Raw genomic sequence first — 26,830 nt, 5'->3', positions numbered from 1 at the left:
AGAATTGGGTCATTTTGACCCAAAGACAGCACAAGGGTTAATGAACATAAAATATGATCGTGGATCAAGATGCAATTAACAAGTATAAAGGCTTAAGTTTGGGAATGTACTTAGAGAGAGTATTAAACTTCTGACTCTGCGTGTGTCAGTATAACCTGCATGGATGTGTGAGCGCACAGGCAGCACCACTGCTGCAGCTGGAATCAGAGACGGGGATGACATCTGCGGACAAATGTTGTCTGATTGCCTTCTTATGCTGGAACAGTATTCAGTGCAACATCCCTACTTTTGTCTCATCAACGATTTTTGAACAAATTACTCATGAAAATGAGAAGCAGCACGGAAAACTATCGGTGATATCTGCGTAAAAGAAGATTTGGACGTAGCAGGATTGTTTCTCTAAAATATTCCACTTCGGATATGGCTTATCTCTGGATCCAATAAGAGAATTTGAGCGTCAGACGCGTTTGCGGGGAGGAAGACCAAGCGGGGGGACTGGGAAAGTTGCGCAGACGGTCCGTCTCTTATTCCAACCGGAGCGCGTCATGGTGAACTTCCCCCTGCTGGTGCTCAGCTGGGCCGTGATCTCCGGGCTGGCCAGGGCTCAGAACGACACGGAACCGATCGTCCTGGAGGGCAAATGCCTGGTGGTGTGCGACTCCAACCCGGCCGCGGACTGGAGGGCTTCGTCCTCCCCGCTGGGCATCTCGGTGCGCGCAGCCAGCTCCAAGGTGGCGTTCTCCGCGGTGCGGAGCAACAACCACGAGCCCTCCGAGATGAGCAACAAAACCAGGATCATCTACTTCGACCAGGTCTAGATTCTATTCTTTAACAATATTCAGATCAAAAAGTGGTCGAATGGACGTTTAATGGGCACTTTCAATCGCGACTTTTGATGTAGGCTATTTTCTAATTGATATTATCTAGAGTCTCAGAGTAATCAATCATCGTGCAATATAATCACACAATCATATACTGTGACAATGCACCTTCCAATAATCATACCTCATACCGCTGCACCTTTCACTTTTTTAAAAATTGTATTAATAAGAGCTGTCATTTGTCTATTACCTATTTACTGTAGCAAAATAGTGAAAATAACCGAGTCAAATTCCATGTCTTGTCTGACCTGACCTGGCCAAAACATGATTCTGATTCTGATTAAACTAATTTCACTCCCTTATTTTATTATAGTTTTTATTTATATTTTATTTATACTTTATTTTCTTATAAACTAATCTTAATTATTGCCTCAGTTTTAAATGGTGATGCATGACGTTAAAAAGTCATTGCGGTGTGAAGTCCAGCGGCAGCGCAGAGTTTAGTTGGGTGCTGGTTGTCTTTGACACGCAGATTCCGTTCATGTGTGCGTTAATGCGCGCGTATTTCACGTGCACGGGTCCAAAAGTGACCGGATCATGTTCGAGGGCGGGAATCCTGCAGAGCAGTAACTGTATTGCCTCAAGATATCCGTGCCACCCTCATACAAGTGTGCAGACAATCACCCATACCCAGTACTCGAGTTGTAAACAAAAATCAGGGGGGATGGTGGATTTTATCATACGGGGACAGATCATTTGTGCTGATTACAAATAATATAATATATTACAAATAATAGCAGTGACCAAAACACCTGCAGAAATACTGCAGGAATGACATAGCAGCAGTTAAATGCAGCCTTCTGTAAGCTTTAAATATCCACTGGGCTTACATCAAATACATCAAAACACAACAATAAAAAACACTTTTCTGAACTTATCAATATGACTCTGTCCTTCACAGGATAAGTAACATGGATCACTGCAAAAACTCTAAATCTTAACAAGAATTTTGTCTTATTTCTAGTTAAAATGTCTCATTTTAGTAAAAGAAATCTCATTACACTTAAAACAAGACTCATCACTGGAAAAAAAAAACAACAATTTTCAACTGTTTCAAGTAGATTTTCACTTAAAATAAGTAGAAAAATCTGCCAGTGGAACAAGATTTTTTTGCTTGTAATGAGAAGATAAATCTTGTCCCACTGGCAGATTTTCCTATTTATTTCAAGTGAAAATTTACTTGAAACAGGTGAAAATTGTCAAATAAGTTATTTTTCTGGTGTTATTTTTCTGGTGATGACTCTAAATGTTGAAATAGCAGTAAAACCACGTTCATTGATTAAATGACATAAGGGATGGAAAGGGGGGATGGCAGTTTTACAGGGGGGATGATTTGGACCCTTTTTATTTCAGGGGGGGATGCCATCCCCTCATCCCCCCCTCACCCACACACAAAAAAACCATCATAAAACAAGCAGACAAACAAAAAGTGTCACGCATCGGTGGGCAGTGTTGGGTGTTGATCTCCTGGCCTCATTTGAATTGCATGCCCAGGTTCTGCTGTCCCTGCAGGAGGCTGATTGGTGTGAATCATATCAATGTTGCTCTGAGAGCAATATCTGTCAGGGATTCTGACCCAGTCCTCAGTGCAGGTGTGATACAAGGGTGGAATAGACTACAGGTTACTAATGTTACTGTGGTAAAACAAAAAAATAAAAAAGCCTTTTAGTGACACGTTGAGACTGTGTTAGTGCTGAGTATAATGGCAGACATATTCAGGTTAGATACACTTCAGCATGTTAAAGTATTTAACTCATTCTCTAAATCCTAAATGCACTAGTTTTTAAAAGCTAACATTTTTTTTGTGAAAATATGCTTAGGCTTCAGTCTACACCTTTTGGTCCTTGGTTTTTAGTTAAAATTGTATATATATATATATATATATATATATATATATATATATATATATATATATATATATATATATATATATATATATATATATATATATATATATATATACCAAAATTATATATTTTTTGTATTACACTGATGATTTACAGCTGTACTTTGGGTTATTTGTGTTGTGGAAATTGAAAGGACCAATAAACTAAACTAAACTAAAACTAAAGTGGGGAGTTAGTTATTTATTTAGCAGGTCTATAAATGTCATTAGATTATTTTACATGTGTTAAGCTGATGGAAGCACCACAGAGAAAAGTGATTCAAAAACACCCTGTGTGACATTTTCTAAAAAAGAAAAAAAAGAAGGAAAACTATTCTGAAGAATATCTGGAGACTGGATTTTGTCCATTGAGAATAAAGGATGAATGAATGTTTTTGTGAAGAGTGTCATGTGCTCATCTAGAGGGGGCTCGGTTGCCCTAGCAATCAGTTGAGCATGGCTTATTTCATATTCTAATATTTAATCCCAAATCCCCTTTGAAATGAAAGCCGTTACTGAAGAGCTGAATACAAACACTTTTCATTGTGTATCTTTATTTATTTATTATTATTTTATCACTTTTTTTATTGTTTCTTTTTTGCTTCCTCTTGCAGGTGCTTGTGAATATAGGAAACTACTTCACATTTGAATCTGTATTTTTGTCCCCACGGAAAGGAGTCTACAGTTTTAACTTCCACGTGATTAAAGTGTACCAGAGCCAAACCATACAGGTAATGTTTATTATATTCTTTGGGAACTAATCTCACTATCTCACTCATGTAAACAGATTGGTACCACTCAGATCATCATTTAAGATGTCGCCTATACGTAACTTAAGCATGTTCATGTCCACATAAAGCAAACTAGGAATGACTGTAGCTTCTAAACACGTCATGTGAAAAAGGAATTATATCTCCCTTCCATTGTACGGTTTTAGGCATGGGGAAATAAAATGTATTCCTTTTTTCTTTTTTTTTTTTTTAATCAGGGTCTTAACAACACCACATGAGATGTCAGAAGGTCATAATTTATATCAGAAAATCCTATCTAGGATATGGAAGCCAGTAATTACACCCTCTATTCAGGGGCGCCTCCAAAAATGTTTCATAGGGGTGGCCACTTACATTTTTGGGGTGGAACCGAAACTAAACTTAACTTAAAACAAGACTCATCACTGGAAAAAACAACAATTTTCACCTGTTTCAAGTAGATTTTCACTTGAAACAAGTAGAAAAATCTGCCAGTGGAACAAGATTTTTTTGCTTGTAATAAGAAGATAAATCTCGTTTCCCCCTCCGTCTGGGGGCTCCGGCGGCGCCGGGGGCGCCCGTGGAGGTACGGTGGGGCCCTGGCCCGGCTCGGAGGGCCGGCCCCCGTCTACTGGATGGCCGGTGGGGGGACGCGGGTGTCTTATCAGGGCCGGCTTTGCTGGTCCTGCTTCCTGGCTTCGGCCTCCGCTCCCCCTCTTTCCCCCCCTACACGATTCATACGCACATAGGCGAAGGGCGGGGGGTCCGGGTCGTGGGGGGCACCGTCCCAAGGACACGTAGTTCGGGAGGGGGGGGGGGGGTCGGTGTCAATCGATACTTGGCCCTCCCCCTCCCTGTTTTTATGGCATTAATCACACGCACTCAACACCAGGGGCGGGAGGGGGTCCCACATCACCCGCGTTCCCTCACCGGCCTGGGACAGGTGGGTCGGGTTACCCGGGCCTGGCGGGGCCCGCCATGCAGCCTGGGGTGCCTTCTGGCGGTGCTGGAGCCCCCCGGGGAGGGGGAAACGGTGCGTGATTGTATGTCTGTGTCGGTGAGAATGCGGTATGGAAGGGTCCTGCCATGGAGGATTTGAGCCTCCATTGGCAGGACATCAAAACTTAATAATTTATGAATATTATATTATACAAAGATGGTTATTATTATTATTATTATTATTATTATTATTAGTATTATTATTAGTAGTATTATTATTAGTAGTATTATTATTATGTATAGTATATTATATTATTATTAGTATAGGTATCGGATAGCTGAATGGATGAATGAATGGGATGCCTGGGTCTGGGGCCCTCCGTTGTCGGGCCTGCACGGGTGTCGCCTTGTTGGGGGGTTCCCTCTCTCCGGGCCCGTCTCCGGTCCCCCCCGCTGCCTCTGCGGCGGGGCGCCCCTCTGGTCTTGGGGGGCCACTTTCGTGGGGGACGGGTGCGCCTGCCCGCGTCGGTGGCCGGGGCGGCTCTGTCTCTCCAGGCAGGCTGGCCCCCTGCCGGGTGGGGGTCGTTGGCCTGAAGGGTGAGGGCCTCCTGGCCACCTGTCCTGGCTGGCTCTCTGTCCGGCCCGGCCCGGGTGGCCGGGGATTGCCTGGGTCGCGGTCCGCCGCCGCGGGATCCCTGGCTGCTTCTTCCCGCGCTGTGGGGGCCCCGCCCGCGGGCCCCCTCGGCCGCCGCCGGGGGGGGGGGGCCTCGCAGGCGGTGGGTTGCCTACCTCCTACTTCTCCCCTCTGTGGGGTTGCCGGTGGCCTGGGTTCCGGGCTCTTCCGTGTCGGCCTCTGGTCTCTCGGGTGGCGGGGTTGCTCCCCCACTATAGATACACTTCAGGTGGAGCTTTGTTTGGTTTATTACACACACACACACACACACACACACACACACACACACACACACACACACACACACACACACACACACACACACATACACACATATAGTCACTTAGTCACATGCATACACACACACACACACACACACACACACACACACACACACACACGCGCATGATCATATACATACACACACACACACATAGACATACACACTGGCTTGTTCACCTGCATGCTGGCTCTCTAGTTTTTGGGTTTAGGTAGCGGTAGCGATAGCTTAGCTCAGACTGCGATCAGATCTCAAGATTTAGGTCGATTGCTGTTATTGTTTTGGTTGGCTCCGTGCCGGTTCCGTGCTTTGTTTGTGGTTTTTTGTTGCAGATTTCCAGTGCTTGACATGTGTCTCCGTGTGTTCCTGCTTCCTGGATTGGCAGTGGATGTCGTCACCCCCCCCCCCCAAAAAAAACAAAAAAAAAAAACACTGGGTTTGTATGTGTATATTTATGTATGTGTACGCATATGTGTGCGTATATATATGTATATATATTATATATAGTAATAATGCACATATATACACTTTTGGTTTCTACCGTCATGGTATCAATCAATAATATGTGTGCAGACAAGGTAGGAAAAAAAAAAAAAAAAAAAAAAAAAAAGAAGATAAATCTCGTCCCACTGGCATATTTTTCTACTTATTTCAACTGAGAATTTACTTGAAACAGGTAAAAATTGTCAAACAAGTTATTTTTCTGGTGTTATTTTTCTGGTGATGACTCTAAATGTTGAAATAGCAGTAAAACCACATTCATTGATAAAATGACAAGGGATGGAATGGGGGGATGGCAGTTTTACAGGGGGGATGATTTGGACCATTTTTATTTCAGGGGGGATGCCGTCCCCCCTCATCCCCCCTCAACTCCAGTGCTGATTGTAACACCAGTTTGAAAAGATGCAAGTCATTCAAGGGAAAGGGGTGGAGTCAAGTCCAGTGGCTGACTCCACCCCTAAGACTGCCTGTTAATGAAAATAGCTGCAAAATAAAGTACTGTATGTTGTAAAGGGGAGTTGTTTTTTGACTGGTATTTTGACCAAGGAAGTAGAAACAAAATAGACGAAGCACAGAAGTAACTCATTTATAAGTAATGTTCACTGGCCAGTGTGTACAGCATGTACCACAGACACAGTACCAGGTCTTGGTGAGATGAAAACTAAGGAAGAACATAGCCAAAGGCATTAATATTGCCACTTTGATAATCCAGCCTGTTGACTAAATTTTGACACAGACATTTTAATGAAAGCTTTAGGAAAATGTGCCAACTTTTGCAAAAACAAAGTAAAGGGTAAAGGGGTTAGTAACAGCCAGCTGCTGCTAAGAAAAGGCAATTGATTCACTGATCACCAACAAGTATGCCCAACTCCTTAAAACAGACATTTTGGCACATTTCTAGTCCGAAGCATTTAGGTTTGGTTAAACACAAAGCCAAGGAGAAAAGACATCAGCCGAGATTTATGACAAGTAGCCTAACTGTTGCTGCCTATCAATCTGGAAAGGGTTATATGGGAATATACAAATCTTTTTTGCAGTATTGCATAGTGACAATGATTAATTACAAGTTCAAGACATTTGCCCTTCTTCAGAGGAGTTGCCATCATCCAGCAACCAGAACCTTTGTAAGTGCGAAGGATTAGAGGAGAAATAGATGGATTTATTTCAAAAAACAAAGTTAGAACACTTCAACTGGCAGAACGTTTCAAACGCAATCATAGAGCGGGAGTCATGTGTAGTTGATTGATTATCTGACAAAGCATGCTGATGGAGAAACAATCCATACACAAAAAACACGCATACACATTTTCTCCAACACAAACTGGTGTTTTTAAAGAAAGAATGTCCACATTTTCCACTGTTATGCATATATCGTAAAAGCTGCAATGTCAAACCATAAATAAAAAAAACGATGACGGAATTTAGGAAAGAAAACATTTGATTTCATTAGAAATTTATGAGGGATATTTTTGTCCGAGTTGGTTTCTTTTCATAAGAATTTATGTAATTTCAGCTATTTTTGCTAGTTGCACTTCAATAAGATAATTAGCATTTCAAGATTATTCAAAGTTAATAGAGAAAGATGATAGCCGGCTTATGTAACACTTAAGGCTCCCAAGATCAGCACAAGTAGTCTATACATGCCATGCCCCATGTGTACGTCTCTGCTTACATCCTTATCACCTCAATGGAAAGCTGTTGTGACCTTGTAAACAGTTCAGAGATTGCAGTTAAGACTGGGGATACCAGCCTTCCTACCAGACCACTAACGCTCTCCGCTCTCGGATGGTTTGGCTGAATTTAGTTGACAGAGTTGGCGTCACCTGACTGTCTTAAAGCAGCATAGAGACAGACAGCCACGCTGGCCCACAGTCACTCCTACAGTCAGTGTGAAATAACTAACGGATATACAGGAATTAACATGTTTTTACACTATATATACAAAGGAGAATAGCTCTGGATGAAGGAGTGAAGGTAGAGGAAGTGTAGCTCTGGATGAAGGAGTGAAGGTAGAGGGAGTGTAGCTCTGGATGAAGGAGTGAAGGTAGAGGGAGTGTAGCTCTGGATGAAGGAGTGAAAGTAGATGGAGTGTAGCTCTAGATGAAGGAGTGAAGGTAGAGGGAGAGTAGCTCTGGATGAAGGAGTGAAGGTAGAGGGAGTGTAGCTCTGGATGAAGGAGTGAAGGTAGAGGGAGTGTAGCTCTGGATGAAGGAGTGAAGGTAGAGGGAGTGTAGCTCTGGATGAAGGAGTGAAGGTAGAGGGAGTGTAGCTCTGGATGAAGGAGTGAAGGTAGAGGGAGAGTAGCTCTGGATGAAGGAGTGAAGGTAGAGGGAGAGTAGCTCTGGATGAAGGAGTGAAGGTAGAGGGAGAGTAGCTCTGGATGAAGGAGTGAAGGTAGAGGGAGAGTAGCTCTGGATGAAGGAGTGAAGGTAGAGGGAGTGTAGCTCTGGATGAAGGAGTGAAGGTAGAGGGAGAGTAGCTCTGGATGAAGGAGTGAAGGTAGAGGGAGTGTAGCTCTGGATGAAGGAGTGAAGGTAGAGGGAGAGTAGCTCTGGATGAAGGAGTGAAGGTAGGCAGGAGCCATTGTGGTAATTGCTTGGTAGCCAGAAGCAGAGCTTTGAACTTGATGCTGCAACTGGAAGCCAGTGCAGAGAGATTAGCAGCGAGTGACATGAGCTTGCTTGGGTTGGTTGAAGACCAGACGTGCTGCTGCATTCTGGGTAATCTGCAGAGGTTTAACTGAGCATGCAGGAAGGCCGACCAACAAGGAATTACATTAGTCAATATGTTACAGGCCTCAAGATGAGAGGCAAGTAACAGAAGATCAGTCCTGTATTTTACAGGGGAAAATAAAGACAAAAGAATTACGTTGCGTTCTTCAAGCAGGCTGCAAGCTGTCTTTATTCACAGAATTTTAGTTTTCAATCACTTTCTCTTTTTTCTCTCTTTACATTCAATCATCATGTCATACAATCAATAATCACAGATCACATATTCCCAATAATCATGTTCCCAATTCCCAATAAACTGTTACTATAGAATTATAGCTTTCACATTTGGTATTTCTGCTGCTGTACCAAAACTACTGTATATGAAATACATTTTTACTGTATGTGTTACAAAACTCACATTTATACTGTTACTTTTAATCAGTCTCTTAGTTTGCTTTCTCAGTAATACTGTTAAATACTGTTTTAAACCTGTAATGTTTACTCTTTTTACAGTCTTACTGCATTTCTAGAACGTTTTTAATAATAATATAAATAAATGAATTAATCAAAAAAGTTGGTCTCAAATACCATGAAATACTGTACTCTCTAACACATGTACAATGACACACCAAAATGTAGGCTAACTGTGAATGGTAAAACACGTGTACTCTTTCAAGTCTCAAAATAAACTAAAACACGATATTTCTGCATGTTACTTAGATAAAACTAAAACATAAAGGCTTATGAGTCCTTTGCCATTAGTTGTGATGCTTTTGCACATTTTACTAACCTGTATTTTACAGGGGAAAATAAAGACAAAAGAATTACGTTGCGTTCTTCAAGCAGGCTGCAAGCTGTCTGAAGTACGGTAGCCTCCGTGGTTCATATACCGGTGATACCACTGCGCAACGCCCAAGGCATACTCAGCGCTTCTTAATGCCCCCTGGTGGCGTAACTAAGTAACTGCTCCTACTTTAATTTGAAACACAAAATGCAACTGAAATAGGCCTTTTACATGGCTAAAACTCAAAATTAAAATAAAACCAATACACAATTGTGCACATACACTTGTAGGTGTCACACACTCCCCAACAAAAAATAAAATGGCTCCAGACATTTTACCATTCAAAAGCACTTCCAAAATAACAAACTTTTAGTGTGATTCCTCAATCACCTAAGTGTAGGTGTGCATGTTCGGGAATACTGGGTAGGGGAAAGGGGATGGCCAGTAGGGTGCCGGGACTTGGTAAAGTGCAAAAGGGTTAACCTGCATTCCCCAATACGACATCTGTAGGGGCCCATATACTTCTGCACTACCAACTGAAGGGTTTCTCTGAACTGAAGGCTGACCTAGGGTATCGTAAGTGAAACGTGTAGCTGGCCTCCTATCTCTAATGGACCTTCTGGGTGTGTGCACATTACTATCAGGGGTCAGGCTAGGTCTCCCTAGATTCACTTCTGGAGCAGGCTCCTCAGTTTCACTTTCACTTGCAGTGGAAGGCCTGGGACTGACTCTTGGCTCTTGGTTCCCTTCATGTTCCTCCTGTTCAATGTCACTGTTCGGCTCATTGTACTGATTTCCATCATACTGATTCTGTTCCTTTTTTCTCTGTTCTGTGGGTGGAGCATCTATTCTGTTTCCACTCCTCAGATTATATCTTAACTCATAGTATGTGTTTCCATCATCATCAGAACTTGTGTCACTGTCGGGTTGTGGTTCTGTCTCCCTGAAAGGCGTATTTGTGCCTCTCCTTTTCTTTGACTTGGACTTTTCTACCTCTTTGGGCAGCTCGACAGGTAGGTCATTGACAAGATGCAACAAATTACGATGCAATATACGTGACTTGGTTCTATCAGTTTCTTTGACCACCTTGTAGACTGGATTGTCACTGATTTGTTCTACCACGATATAGATGGTGCTTTCCCAATATGACCTTAACTTTCCAGGGCCACCTCTTTGACTCAGGTTGCGTACGAGCACTCGATCACCTGGTTGTAGCACTACACCTCTTGTGTGTTGGTCATAATACTTTTTACCTCGATCACTTGACTTTTTGCTGTTTTCTGATGCTATGCGATACGCTTCTGACATGCGTTCTGCCCATTTCTCGGCATAGCCCTTTGAGGTCTGGGGTTCCTCATTGGTAACCATTCTGAACAACAGGTCTATCGGCAACCGGGGGTGTCTACCAAAAAGCAGAAAGAAAGGTGAATAACCAGTCGCTTCATGACGTGTACTATTATACGCATGTACAATCTGGGGAAGATAGTCTTTCCAATTTTCCTTTTTTGTCTCCTTCAGGGTACGCAACATCTGGAGAATCGTACGGTTAAACCGTTCGGCCGGATTCCCCTGAGGGTGGTAGGGAGTCGTACGAGAGTGTCCTACTGTGCTCATTTTCTGTAGAGTTCGGAAGAGATCATTCTCGAACTCCTTCCCTTGGTCGTGGTGTAATTTAGACATGTATCCATATCTGGGAATGTAATCATTAAAGATCTTCTCCGCCGCGGTTTTCCCAGACTTGTTACGAGTCGGATAGGCCTGTGCATATCGGGTAAAGTGGTCTACCACAACAAGAATGTATTGGTATCCACCTTTACTAGGCTCCAAGTGCATATAATCAATGGATACGAGCTCCAGTGGAGAGCTGGTAGTTATGCTACCCATTGGTGCTCGTATGTGGGTCACTGGCTTTTTCTGTTTTATGCATTGGCACTGTCTTGTGACATAGGTTTCAATCTCACGTCTCATATACGGCCAATAAAATCTCTGCCTAGCCAAGTTTAGGACTCTTTCAGTGCCAACATGGCCCATATCATCGTGCAAGTGCTTAAGGACTAGGGCTTTGTAGCTAGCGGGCAAGACTAACTGACGTCTCTCGGCTGTCTTACGATAGAGCACTCCATTCTCAATGTGTAGCCTTGTCCATTCATGCATTACCTTCTTGCCAGCGCCCTTCACACTCTGTTTCATGTTTTCGGTCAGTGGTGCACCTGACTCTTTCATTTTTAGAATCTCCCCAATCACTGGATCTGTTCGCTGGGCTTTTTGCAGTTCAGCTAGATCAATCAGTGTCACAGCTTCTCTGCTGCTTGGTTCGGACTGGGCACTCTGTTCTAGAGCCAGGGCGGCGATCCAGGCAACATCTCCCTGCTCACCTGCTCTGCACCCTCCCCACGTAGCAGTGACAGCTTCTCTGGGAAGTTCTTGTGTACACTCAGTGACATATGTGTTGATATCTAGGGGGCATCTGGACAGTGTATCGGCATCACCGTTTGCTTTGCCGGGTCTGTACCGTATGTCAAACTTAAAATCTGACAGTTCACCCACCCACCGGAATCCAACTGCATTCAATTTAGCAGTACTCATGACATACGTTAAGGGATTATTGTCTGTATAGACAGTAAAATGTGGGGCATAATACAAGTAATCCCTAAATTTCTCACAGACGGCCCACTTAAGAGCGAGAAATTCTAGTTTGCCTGAGTGCATTCGGTAGTTTCTTTCAGCTGGGTTGAGGGTTCGAGAGCCATAACCGATTACTCTTAGCTTCCCATTCTGACGTTGGTACAGAACAGCTCCAAGTCCCTTTTCAGATGCGTCCGTGTGGAGCACAAAAGGCAACTCGAAGTCAGGGTAGGCAAGAATAGGGGGGTTCACCAGCTGGTCAATTAGCTTACACAAGGTCTCTTGGTGGAGCTCGGTCCACTCAACTGGTGTTCTGGATGGTAATTGTGCACCCTTCCCCTTCTGAGCTTTGCGCCTATCCTGAGGCTGCTGTTCTTGGCCCTTTTTCTGTTGTAGCAGCTCATAGATGGGCTTCGCTACTCTGGAAAAATCTTGGACAAAAGAACGATAGTAGCTCAGAAACCCAGCTATTCTCCGAACATCTCCAATGGTGGTCGGTGTCTCGTTTTTCAAGGCGTACACCGCCTCCAAGTCCTTGGGGTCGATGCGAATGCCCTCAGCTGAAACCAACCGGCCAACATATCTCACCTCATGTTTAAACAGGTCACATTTTGTGGGTCTGAGTTTCACTCCATGACTCTGGAGAGCTCTAAGGACCTTCCTCAGCCCTTCAATGTGGTCTTCAAACGTCTTGGCATAACATAAAATGTCATCCAAGTACGGTATGCAACACTCGTCACGCAGAGGAGCGAGCATCTCTTCCATACTGCGTTGAAATGCAGCAGGTGCGTTTGTCAAACCAAAGGGTATCCGCACCCACTCAAACAGACCCCAGGGCGTAATAAATGCAGTCAAGTGGCGCGACCCTTCTGCAATAAACCCCTGGTGGTAAGCCTTCCCCTGATCTAGAATGGAAAACCAACTGTACCCACCCAAGGTGTCTGTGAGGTCTTGGATTCTCGGCAGGGGGTGGCGGTCTGGGACTGTGCGCTGGTTTAAGAGACGGTAATCAATACAAAGACGGAGAGTTCCGTCTTTCTTGCGCACACAGATGACAGGGGCCGAATAAGGGGACTTAGACTTCACAATCCACCCTCTGATAAGCAGATCCTCAATGTATTCCTTTACCTCCTTGTACAGGGGTTTTGGAATGGAGGCATAGGATCTTTGTACAGGGTTTTTGTCATTGAGTGTGATTGACATCTCTAAGCTCGGTATACACCCCATGTCATTGTCATCTCGTGCGAAGGCTGCTGACTCTTCCCTTAACAGTTCTCGTGCAACCTTCTGCTGTTCCTCACTTAAGTGACTTATGTCAACTGGTGGGTCCCACCTATCTGCCACACTACTTCCCTTGTCCTGCTGAGTCATCTGGACTTTCTGACTGTCATTGGGCTTCGGACCACTCTCGTCAGTCTGCACTATTTTAACCACTGGCTCAATGCTTCCTAGAACTGTTCTACAGGGCAGGGTCACTTCGTGTCTAGTGTGGTTACCGATGGGGACTCTCACATAAGGAACTTTTGCCTGACTTATTGCGACGAGACTGTCACCAACATCTAGCTGCTGTAGCTGTGGGTTGTTGTCAGTGGGTTCAAAAAGCACAACTGGGTTGGACGTGTCAAAGGGGGATGGAACCCTACACTTCACATGTCTGACCTGGCCTGCCGGAATGACTACGTCATGCTGTCCTACTCTCAACACACTTCTACTGACTTTCTCGTCATTGGTGAGTTTGGTCTGGACAAAACTGACAATTGCACTGGCTTTATCATCTTGGAGATTCATTGCGCCTCGCAGGAGTGCTACAAGGGTGGGTATGAGGTCTGCACCACCCTCTGGACCCAGTATCAGCTCCTGGATCACATTGAAACCGATCAATGGACGGTCCAAGGGCACACTATTAACCAGGAAGGGTACATGTACTGTCAAACTAGGGTCACTGTTGTCAGGGAGACTAACCATCACTCCTACCCAGCCGTCATATGGCAACGGTTCCCCGTTTACAGCCAGCACACTGAGAGGTTGTCGTCCAATCAATTCAGCCAATGGACGCACTGTGTGCTCAGGGAGGTATGTATTTACCCACTGACGATCGAGAAGACTCACTTGGGCACCTGTGTCAAATAAGCAGTCTACTGCATAACTGTTAATGTAACACTTGATCTTACATTTCCTCCCCACTAGCTGAGCCACTCGTTCACGAATTTCATTCTCTCTGTTTAGGGGCGAGGGGGTCACAAAGTTAATTTTCACATGAGCTTGACTTTCTTTGGTCAGCTCTGTCTCTGTGGGACACTCCTGTCCGCTGCTCCTTATAGCATGGGCGTTAGCAGAGGATGGGCTATTGTTCTTGTTCTGCCCCTGTTTAAGACATCCTAGTGCCCTGTGACCTGCTTCCCCACATTTGAAGCAATGGTTGCATGAACTTAAGCCCTTCTCAATGCAATTGGGACATCCGTATCGCCTTGTTGTTGGTTTGTGCTTTGGCTTTGGCTGAGAGCACTCACAGGGTTGTTCTGAGGCCTTAACAGCTGTGAGGGATTCAACCAATTTAGTTAGAGCATCCACCTTGGCATTCAGTTCCTCAATTACCTTATTCTTAGTCTTTGGCTTGTTTTCTGGTTCTTTTTCAGTGACATCATCCTCAAGTTGGGCACTGTGAGCCTGTGTTATTTTTCTACTAGAGCCATGTCCTACTTGTCCCAGCCTTCTCTGTCTCTCACTCTCCTCGCTGCACACTTTGTTAACCTGCCTTATCAGTCAGTACGTGCACATGCAGCGATTCAACCTGGTTGGAGATCATTTGCACACATCGTACTGACTTTTAAACTGCATGTGAACACCTTAAGTCAGTCCAGTCAATCTGATCAGACCGGATTCATCAACCCGCTTGCAGCACCTAGATAAGCCAATCCCAAGCCAGTCGCAACCGCCTTGTTAATGCCATGTGAACGGGGACATGGATATTACAGTCTGCGCATGCTCGAGATTTTCCCCCGGGTGGGGTTTTCCCCCGGGGGAGGGGATTCACCCGGAAGTGAAAGGAGACGACACGGCGCTGCTCAGTAGTAGCACGTCGTAGTAGCAGCAGTGTCGTCAAAATTTCCTATTCTGACATTTCATATATAAATACTGTATTTTCGCGACCATACGGGCGCCGTGTGGAAAGGCCTCAGTCTTGTGTCATTTCTGTATTTGAAACACACACGGCGCACCGACCGAAAAGGCACACACACAAGAACACACACACGCACACAAGCGTGCTATTTAAAAATACAGCGGGAGCAAAACTTTGTTTGATTGTAGGCTACTTTATTTCAGTTTTTACATTAATCAAACCCATCGAAGTCCTAATCCTCTGTTTCTGCATTAAAGATCTCCGCTAAATCAGCTGTGCCAGTCCGAACTCCTCGCTGTCAGAGTCTCGTTCCGTGCCCTGCGGCGCCTCGGAAATGCATGCTTTTGCAAAAGCTCGCAAAATAATCCCAGCAAACACGTTAGCCAACGGATCAACAATCCGTCTGCAAACTGTGACATAACTGGCCCGGCGTTGCTTCCACTCCTGGAGAAACTCTTCTCCTCTTAAGTCATCCGTCGCTCACACGCCGCCTGCAGCCTTTAAGGCTGATTTATGGTTCTGCGTTAACCAACGCAGACCTTATGGCGTAGGGTACGCGGCGCACTCACCTAACGGTGCGCGTCGCCGCGTACCCTACGCCGTAGGGTAGATTTTACGCGGAACCATAAATCTGCCTTTATTCACCTGCCCGAGACTCTCCTTTCATTCTCCCCACCAACCGCCCGTGCGCTCCCTTTGCAGCTCCCTGTCCATCTCCCTCCAGCAGCTGAACTTTACTGAGGTTTTTGTAGTGAAATGAGGAGGAATCATAGAGATAACTTCTCATTTCAACTAACTGGATCAGCCGTTCCTCATCATGACTGTTTCCTACAGCGCTTTTAACGCAGGCGGCAGGAAGAGAATATAAGCAGGTCTGACGTCCGACCAAAGTGGGGAAAAAAACGAACAAAATAACGGCGTGAGGTGACGCAATGAAACAGCGAACAGCTGGAGTGAGCGGTGTGTTCGTGGTGTTAATGCAGAAAACATGTCAGCATCTCAGATCATTACTGGGATGTGGGGAAAGCAGAGGACACGAGAAATGATCTTGTTGGATCCGGCACAAATTAAGCCCAAATAAGATTAAGATAAGATTCTTGTTAGGCTATATCTTATTATTTTATCAGAACCTTCCAGCCTGGCATCTCCCTCCAGCCAGCTGCCACTTTATTGAGGTTCTTGTGTTGAAATGACTGTTTCCTTCAGCGCTTTCAACTTTTTTTTCCAACTTTCAACCGGCTTTCAACGCGACCGACGGGAAGAAAATAGAAGCAGGGCGTGCGACAAAAGTCCAGCTCAAAACGGCGCCGCGTCGCACGCAACCAGTGTAGACAGTGCAAATAAAACATAAAGCAATGGAACTGTTTTTGACGCTGACGCTCGCTCGCGTCGCATGCAGTGTGGACACGGTGTAAGATTCGCATTTACAGTCAGAGCGATGCAGCGCGATTTTTAAATATATTTTACTCTGGGGTGTTGTGAGATTTTATTCACTTTTGAAAGGTGTCATGACTGAAAAAAGGTTGAGAAAGGCTGTTTTAGACAGATTATTAATAGGAAAGCAGTGAGAATGCACTCTTCCTTTCCTTGTTGTTGTTAAGCGGAGGTCAACCGGAAGTGGCTCTTTGTTGAAATGGTTACCATGGTTACCTCGGGTACAGCGCCACCTAGCGTCACGGAGTCAGCCATGCTCTGGTTACAGTGGCTTATTCAATCCGATTCAGTCTGATCTCAGAACAGCATGTGTAATCAGACAAGTTGATCCAATCTTCTGCATGTCATTATCTGATCAGATCTGCAACCAGCTTGAATCGCTGCATGTGCACGTACTGAGTGACTCATCTGACACAGCATTATCAGACAAAAGGGGTTTGAGTTCAGAGCGGACATCTGTGTACTTTTGGAGAAGGCCCTGGCAAACATGACTTTCTGCTTCAGTGCTATCACTCTGTACAGAAACTGTTGAGGGCTCTCGTGTTCATGCTGCTTAGTGCTCATCAACTCCTGAAATAACTCACTTCCACTCTTTTCACTCAGGTGTGATCGCATGAAGCTCTTAAGCTCGCTAAGGGTTAAGTCATCCTTATTAATAAGCATGTCCTTAAACTGTCCTGGTTTGACAATACGTAGGACCCCATGAATGATCTCACACTCTGAATGCTTTGCTTTTAGCCCTACATCAATCTGCTTACACAACCTATGGTAACTGATGTCTGATGTACTGTCTGTCAACTGACCTCCGTGGACTTTAAATTCTCTGTGTTGTAGGAATGATAAGTCTCTAAGGGACACCATGCCATCAGGCTGTCTGTGTACTGGGTCTGTGGTAGGATGGTCCTGAGCTATGGTCCCTATACTGAGGTCTGACTGTGGTGACACAGTGAACGTAGGTGTGTGTTGGGCTGATGTGGTCATCTGTTCATGTTCAGCTAATTTCTTGCCCAATGCCTCATAGTTAGCCTTTAACATTTGGTAATCAACTGCCTGTTGATCAGCAGACTTAATAGGAGATGGGTTGGCTATTTTACCTCCTGTACTCGGATAAATTGGTCTAGCCGGACTAGGCATTGTGACACGGAGAGTAAAGATCTCATTAATTATATCTCTCAAAGCAAGTAAATGTGCGAAACCCTGATCCTCAGAATCAAGCAGTATTTTACAATGCAAGTACGTACAGATATAATCAAAACAACTCTCTTCATCACCTTTAGTTACCTTTGAAGAGTCAACATCTGGCACAGGTGTGATGTTCTCGACAACTTCAAAGAGTTCATCTGCTGTCAGCTTGTGTAACTGTTTCTTTATTGTCCATGTCAGGTCTTTTCTTGCTTCGCTGTCCGCCATTTTGTCTCACTCAGCAGCGTTTTACAGTTCAGAAATCTTCGTCCCGCTCTCCGGCACAGTTACACAGTTCAGTCGTCTTCGTCCAGCAGCTCTGGCAAGTAAGTTTTCAGTAGTCTTCCTCCAACAGCTCTGGCTCATCAAACCGTTCAGTAGTCTTGCTCCAGCAGCTCTGGCTCATCAAACCGTTCAGTAGTCTTCCTCCAGCAGCTCCGGCACATTACACAGTTCATTTCAGTACTGTAGGGCGAGGCATGCAGCACTCCTCCAGCAGGGAACCCTCTCACACGCAGTGGTCCCGTGGCTGCCTCAGTCGCATGTCTGCCGCTCCAGTATGCTGGTTCTGTGATGTTGGACGGGCTGTCCAGCACTCTGCTAGGGTCCCTCTCGCACGTGGTCCCGCAGCTGCATCAGTCGCACGCCCGTCAGTCCACCACGCTGGTACTGTGATGTGTCCTGGGTTTGTAGTTTTAGATCAGCATTCCTTCTAGACTAGTGGTGCTGATCCCAGCGGTGCCTCCAGAATTCTGTTACAGGCCTCAAGATGAGAGGCAAGTAACAGAAGATCAGTCCTGTATTTTACAGGGGAAAATAAAGACAAAAGAATTACGTTGCGTTCTTCAAGCAGGCTGCAAGCTGTCTTTATTCACAGAATTTTAGTTTTCAATCACTTTCTCTTTTTTCTCTCTTTACATTCAATCATCATGTCATACAATCAATAATCACAGATCACATATTCCCAATAATCATGTTCACAATTCCCAATAAACTGTTACTATAGAATTATAGCTTTCACATTTGGTATTTCTGCTGCTGTACCAAAACTACTGTATATGAAATACATTTTTACTGTATGTGTTACAAAACTCACATTTATACTGTTACTTTTAATCAGTCTCTTAGTTTGCTTTCTCAGTAATACTGTTAAATACTGTTTTAAACCTGTAATGTTTACTCTTTTTACAGTCTTACTGCATTTCTAGAACGTTTTTAATAATAATATAAATAAATGAATTAATCAAAAAAGTTGGTCTCAAATACCATGAAATACTGTACTCTCTAACACATGTACAATGACACACCAAAACGTAGGCTAACTGTGAATGGTAAAACACGTGTACTCTTTCAAGTCTCAAAATAAACTAAAACACGATATTTCTGCATGTTACTTAGATAAAACTAAAACATAAAGGCTTATGAGTCCTTTGCCATTAGTTGTGATGCTTTTGCACATTTTACTAACCTGTATTTTACAGGGGAAAATAAAGACAAAAGAATTACGTTGCGTTCTTCAAGCAGGCTGCAAGCTGTCTGAAGTACGGTAGCCTCCGTGGTTCATATACCGGTGATACCACTGCGCAACGCCCAAGGCATACTCAGCGCTTCTTAATGCCCCCTGGTGGCGTAACTAAGTAACTGCTCCTACTTTAATTTGAAACACAAAATGCAACTGAAATAGGCCTTTTACATGGCTAAAACTCAAAATTAAAATAAAACCAATACACAATTGTGCACATACACTTGTAGGTGTCACAAATACGTGACATGACCAGAGTCTGAACCAAGAGCTGTGTTGTATGTCCTACAACATACACACACACAAATGAAGGGCCATGGTTTTCCATGTGGGTCTAGTCAGTCGAGAATTTCACCTGATCCTCATGACGGACAGGAAAGCCAGAAGAAAACAGAAAACTGATAAAACATCAACAAAGAAGAAAGAGAAAATGCAGCAATATTTTGGTCGGACTTGGATTTTCACCGGACGTTTCAGATTTGAATACCGTAAAATGTCTGAGTCTAAAAGCATCTTAGACTTATTGAGAGAGGCTGCCAACCACCTTGATGAATTGGTAGCACGGTCCCCACCTACACTAGTGTCACCAAGGCAGAGAATCCTTTACACGACCACTCCTGTTAACTCCATTTATCCCGACTGCAGGCCAATGCAGTGCCCCAAATGCAATAGCATCCCCTCCACTATTCTTCAAACACTGCAATATGTTCAAAACTCTGCTGCCCAACTGCTCACCCACACCCCCTCTAGAAAACACACCCCTTCATACCTGATAGATCTCCTCCATCGCCCCATTCACCCCTACTGAACACACTCACTGATGCCAACACCCTCACCCTCATCAAATGGACCAAATAGAGGGAATGCATTGACGTCACTTTCCTACTGGACCAGCCCCCTTACTCACACTGAGTGACAAGACATCCAACTGGCAAAATCGGCTGCAACTAGCAGGGGAAACTGTGGAGAAGACGGGATAACAGCCGATTATTGGCTTATATTAAAGGCAGTTGGACTTGACAGTTACCCGTACAGTTACCTGAAGAACCAGTGGTCCATGGACATTAATATTTGGTACAGTTACCAAGAACCAGTGGTCCATGGACATTAATATTTGGTACAGTTACCAAGAACCAGTGATCCATGGACATTAATATTTGGCCAAGAATCCAGTTTCCTGATATTTATATGTACTTCATTTCTACGCTGGGAAAATACACGAAGCAAAGCTTGAAGGCTTACAAAAGTCTTGACGCTTGGTCTGACTTCAAGGCAGGATTTGTTGGTGAAATTAAAGTGATGAAGACACCGAACTTTATGATTTGACCGTTTAACGTTAGCTACCCAAAAATCCAACATTACCTGATACAAAATGGGAACCGCAAATCCACGTTTCGGTGCCTGGAATCCAGTTGTTTCTGTGAATTGCAGCGATCCATTTGTCTCTCTTAAGCTCTTAACAGTCGATCGCACAACAGCTCTTTCCTATTTTAAATGTTTTCCAGTTACTCAAACTGAAAGTTTACGCTGCCACTCAGTCATTCTGACACTCAGTCTTTCTGACACTCAGTGGGCGTAACCCGCTGTGAAGTCACATCTGTGACGTCATGCGCATTCCCTCTATACCGCACCATAAGGGACACAGCCTTTGCCATCGGTGGCCCTACCCTCTGAAACTCCATCCCCCTGACCATCCGTAACTCTGATTCACTGCCGTCTTTCAAAAGTCATCTCAAAACACATCATTTTCCACCCTTTACAGTAAGTATCTGTATGTGTTTGTATGGATGGATGTACTGTATTTATTGACTGACGCTATCTCCAGATCTCATTGTCCTGTTGGAGGTGAGGAGGTAATAACTATTGCCAACTAGCAGTCGAAAGTTTAAATGCAACTCCCTTTAATGTTTTCATAGGAAAATTTGATACTTTGATTAGTACTTTTAAATATCAATACGGTATTGAGATGCTAATCTATATTAATCTATTTTCTTATACCCCTAGTATTGGCCTCTAATGAAATCTACATCTTTCAAAGTGCTTTTCAGTGAAAAGACATCAGAGAAGTATTTAAATCAAAAGATCTCACCACATTATCACACACTATCTCTCAAAGTAAAACTATATTATTAAATGTTTCCCTGCATGATTCTAAGTCTGCTCCTCTGTCTGTAGATCATTACCTTGTACACAATTATGAGACCAATAAGCAAACAAATAACTAAGACAAGTCATACATAATGCAAACAAGGGACTGAGAGTAGATGCAGACGCAAGTCCCATACCTCAATGTTCCTTACTTTACTGGCTAATGATGATCTCCTTGGCCTGTTTTAATTTCATAGATAATTTGTTATATTGATGATATTTGTTTTGAAAGATGCATTTTAAACAAATATCACAACTTGAGTAATTAATACAGAAGGCTACTGTGTTTAATAATGATGTATTTGTAACTTTACGATCATTTTGTACTCATATTTTGACCTTGACAGAGCAGGCGTATATCCGCCTGTTTTGTTAAAACTCCTAAAGTTAAATGAACAAGATATAATAAGCCTATAAATACAGAAAAACAGCATTACACATATCTCTTGACAAAATTAAACTGTACTCTCGAGATGTATTTGTTGCATTTGAGAGTGGTTAAAATCAGAACTACTGGTCGTGCTGTGAGTGAATGAATGAATATGAATAGACAGAGACACGCGTCTCCAGATCAACAGTATAATAATGTGCAGTCTTTTTTTCTGTGCAAAGGGGCACCTGTTTTAAAGTGTAGTCTGTTCTGTGTAAGTCAAATGACCAGAATTCTGATGTTTATGGTACAAACTCTTATCCCTTCTCTTCCTTTAAAAAAATCCCAAAATATCAAGTTGGGTTGACTTTTGCTGTGGCTTTTTTGCAGTTTCACAGTGATCCATGATATTCAACAGGTCTTCTGTTCTTGACGGTCGCATTAACGCCACTCATCTCGCTGATTAGACTTCTGTCCTGCACCTGCAGGGACACACCTCTCAGCATAACATCAGTAGTGTCAGCTATGCACGCTCGCGTGAAGGGTAGTGGGATACATTTCTCCGCAGGCACGGGCTTCTCGACGTAACACCCTATCTCCACTGAATAAAAAAAAGACAGCGAGTTTTTGGAGAATATTCGAGACCTGCTGTTGTGGAAAACATATAAAATTCTTATACTGACTCCGCTTGAATATTGGCAGAAACAAAAACCTTTATTTTACTTGAAGGAGAGCACACACCGGCATCTGTTGGAGTGCCTTTCTGTTTTATAACAGTCGTTTACATGCAGAAGTTCAATCGGGTTTCTGATCGTATAAGACATCGTTCGGACTTTTAAACTGCATGTAAACACCTCAATCCGATCTACTTTGGACCTATATCGGACATTTAGTAATCGGATAGCAACACCTAGATAACCCGTTCACAGTCGGAACGTTAACGCCATGTATACGGAGACATTGGATATTGCAGTCTGAGCAGCTGGAGAATTTCCTTCCTTCACCAGAGCAGTCCTGATGAGCAGCAGAAAGCAGAAAATAAAGTTGAAAAATATACGGAAGGCGTAACTGTAGCAGGTCTCGCTGCCACGGGGCCCGACCGACAGGATGGAGAGACACGGAGTTTCGTGCAGACCCTTTTATTACAGCAGTTTCACCAACACACAGGACACACGTGCTTCCAGCTCCAGCAGCTTCATCGGCCCCTTTGCTGCTGTCCAGCTCTGCCTTATGAAGGCTGGCAGGGTGGAGAGGCTGATTGGGCTCACCTGTGCCCTAATCAGCCTGAGTGGCTGCAGCTCCTCCAACCTGCCACAGTAACATTGGCGCCAGAGCCGTTTGGGAGATTTGCGAGGCCCTGTGCGAAATGGCCGGAGGGGCCCTGAAAATGTTGGGTTTTTCGGGTCAGATCGGGTGTAGAAATAACACACACAGTATATATACTACATACACATGCCCGCCGATAGGGGGGGACAAACGGGTCTGTTGTCCCGGGCCCAGGGTAGGGGGGGGGCCCAGAACTGAAAGAAAAAAAGAAAATAGTATTTCCTTTTTTTTTTTTTCTCATTAAAGCGACACTACGTAACTTTTCCACCTTAATATAATATTTCCAGAGTAATTGTGATGGAACATCAACTTCCAACAGGTTTAATGACACCTCTGTCATGGTCTGAGGGGTCATGCTCCTCAAATGTAACTTTGAGGAGCATGGTAGGAACCCTTCCACACTACTGGTAAAGCACTACCGCTTTTGTCCAAAGGAGACGCCAAACTCAACAAAAGCTGAAAGTTACGTTGTGCTGCTTTAAATTATGGAATCATTTTTCAAAATGTTTCAAAATATGCCTATTTGTGGAAAAAATATGTAGTATTTGAGTTACATAAAAGCCCCAACACAAAAATGGTTTGGCCGCTGAACAAAATTTGATGTTATCATTTAATTCAACCATTAGAATGGTCAAAATGTCCGGTCAGCACAAGTCCGGTGCTCAGAAAAGAAGAGAAAAGATAAGAAGAGAAGAAGAAAATAGAGTGTAATTGTGTAATTTTGGCGCAATTTATGCCATTTCTTCGGCCATTAATGCGGCCTGAACCGTACGTGCACCCAGGTGTGTTATACATCAAAATGTGTCAGGGTTTGACACTTCCCCCCAGTTTGAGTTTCAGTTCTGTCCTTCCTGTTTCCCATTTGCCCTGATTGTGTCTGCACCTGTGTCTCGTCGTGTCTCGTTATCCCCTGTGTATATCTGGTCTTGTCATTCCTTTGTTCCCTGTCGGTCCGTACTGTTTCCACCTCCATGTCTCCCCGTAGTGTTTCCATCCTGATCCTGGTTTTTGCTGATCCTGCTCTGCAGCGCTTTTAGTTCTTGTTTTTTGTAATTAAACCCTTTTTTGTTGAGAACTCCTGCCTCCGGCCTCCTACTCTCTCTCCTCCGTTTGGGTCCTTATCTAACCTATCACAACAAAAATGTGCATCTCCATCCTGCGACGAAGCGCATTACATTTCTCAGTCAAAAGCGTTACCGTGGCGACGATAGACGCCAAAAAGCGCACCCCCCCTTCATCTGATTGGTCCATATTTGATAGTTCCTACTTTCTGCCATAACTTTTGAATGGTTTGACATAGAGAGTCGTGGGTGGTGTCATCTGACATGGTTTTGAGTCCTTGACCATAATTGGTGCAAATTGCACGCGCGAGGGCCCGTTTCTTCGCTGCTTGCAGCTTTAACTGATCTTGTAATTTTTTATAGGTATTCTCTATAGGTTATTCTTGTTAACAAACATGACAATCATGAAGGCAAAGGCAAAGGCAAATGCATTAATATATTTAGCTTAATTATCAACAGAACTTTACTAATTTGATTAATTATTTAAAAGAATATAAGATAATATTACTTTAGAATCACAAATGGACCTTCAGATTGTGGAAGGAAGCCATGACTCACCCAGTTCATATCCAGAATCCACCATAACACCCTTGTGCTTTTATCTTTGATGCACATCTTTATAGACCTGTCAGGATATGAGGAATAAAGGACTTTATGGGAAAGCCATGAGTTTTCCACAAATACCTCAGGTTTTTAAGTAGTTTTTTGGGGACTGAATGGATCAAGTGTTTCTCTGAAAGTTTATACGTGGTGAAAAAGTATCCCACTCGTGAAGTCAAACTAGAGTGACAGAAAAGCATAAGGTAATATGCTTTGTAATATGCTGCGCTGCTCCTTCTAATTTTTGGGACACTTGTTTCATCTCTTTACTGCACCATGTAGCATTTGTTGCTGCTGTTTGTATGATTGCTGTTTTACATAGATTTTTTGATGTGAGACTTGCTACCTGGTTATAATATAAGAGATGAGATCTTTAGTTTTGAGATCACTGCATTCCTCAAAAAAATGGATTTTAAAGGGAAGAAACATTATTGACTGAAGATAAAGAGGAGGCTAAGCCTTCAGTAAGTTTCAGTAAAGGTAAGCATCACTAAACTATTGCTGATCTCCTTGGTTTGAAAAAAGGAAAAACAAACCCTCCTTATCAGTTTTAGAATCACTGGCTACATTTATATAGCTTTGTGTGTATGAGTCAGCAAATGCAAAAACACACAAGTAAATGAGATTTCTCCATTTATGAACTTATAGTTAAAATCCATTGACCTGACAGCTTCTTTACTTTCTATACTGAGTTTATTAAGCTTTCTTTAACCCTTGTACTGTCTGGGTCAAAATTACCTCATTCTCCTTTTCCTTCTTTCCTCCTGCTCTCTCCTTCCTTCTCCCTTCCTCTTTCCTTCCTTCTCCCTTCCTTCCTTCCTTCCTTCCTTCCTTCCTTCCTTCCTTCCTTCCTTCCTTCCTTCCTTCCTTCCTTCCTTCCTTCCTTCCTTCCTTCCTTCCTTCCTTCCTTCCTTCCTTCCTTCCTTCCTTCCTCCCTTCCTTCCTCTTTTCTCCCTTCCTTCCTTCCTTCCTTCCTTCCTTCCTTCCTTCCTTCCTTCCTTCCTTCCTTCCTTCCTTCCTTCCTTCCTTCCTTCCTTCCTTCCTTCCTTCCTTCCTTCCTTCCTTCCTTCCTTCTTTCCTCCTGCTCTCTCCTTCCTTCTCCCTTCCTCTTTTCTCCCTTCCTTCCTTCCTTCCTTCCTTCCTTCCTTCCTTCCTTCCTTCCTTCCTTCCTTCCTTCCTTCCTTCCTTCCTTCTTTTTCCCTTCCTTCCTTTCTTCCTTCTTTTTTCCCTTCCTTCCTTCCTTCCTTCCTTCCTTCCTTCCTTCCTTCCTTCCTTCCTTCCTTCCTTCCTTCCTTCCTTCCTTCCTTCCTTCCTTCCTTCCTTCCTTCCTTCCTTATTTTCATTCTTCCTTCCTTCCTTCCTTCTTTTCTTCCTCCTTCCTTGACCCAAAGACAGCACAAGGGTTAAAATACACAAATGGAAGTCAGTGCTGTATTATAAAGGGTAACACTTTCCCTCTTTCCCTTGTCATATTCACCCACTAAATTCTCATTAATGGTTTCACGAGTTTTACTTTTTTTATGCATGAGATCACATGAAGTTCTTCCAAAGGTAATGAAAACATATCTGTCATGACTCCTCCAACAGCCTAGCTAACTATGTTCTCATCTTTTGGATTACGCAGGTGAACTTGATGTTGAATGGGAAACCAGTCATCTCTGCTTTTGCAGGCGACAAAGATGTGACGCGTGAGGCCGCCACCAACGGGGTTCTGCTTTATCTGGACAAAGAGGACAAAGTCTACTTAAAGCTGGAGAAAGGAAACCTGGTTGGTGGATGGCAGTACTCAACCTTCTCCGGTTTCCTTGTGTTCCCCCTGTAGAAAGAGAAAAGAAAAGGAAAAAAGACAAAAGCAAGCTCATTGACTTCTTCATAACGTGTTGTAACACTATAATCAAAACATTGCTGCTGCATCTGTTGGATTTAACCCACTGGCTGAAAATGGATCACTACATGGAGAGGAAGTCAGACTATGCGATTAATAGATTGTTCACATTCTCTGACGATGCCAAGTTGCTGCCGGGATGAAAGAGACTTC

The 26,830-nt window shown here is 43.7% G+C and overlaps 1 protein-coding gene across 1 annotated transcript; it reads left to right on the top strand.

The window, feature by feature from the left end:
• The first annotated feature begins 502 nt into the window (after positions 1-502).
• cbln4 (cerebellin 4 precursor) lies at positions 503-26,830 on the top strand. The gene is made up of 3 exons (XM_061734692.1): positions 503-812; positions 3,381-3,497; positions 26,417-26,830. The coding sequence occupies exons 1-3, from the start codon at positions 546-548 to the stop codon at positions 26,612-26,614; spliced, it is 582 nt and encodes a 193-aa protein (XP_061590676.1). The 5' UTR covers positions 503-545; the 3' UTR covers positions 26,615-26,830.

The sequence above is a fragment of the Cololabis saira genome, chromosome 12 (assembly GCF_033807715.1).
Source record: "Cololabis saira isolate AMF1-May2022 chromosome 12, fColSai1.1, whole genome shotgun sequence".
In the NCBI taxonomy this organism is placed as follows: Eukaryota; Metazoa; Chordata; class Actinopteri; order Beloniformes; family Belonidae; genus Cololabis; species Cololabis saira.
Note: the sequence above shows the minus strand (reverse complement) of the source record. Positions and strands in the feature narration are given on the sequence as shown.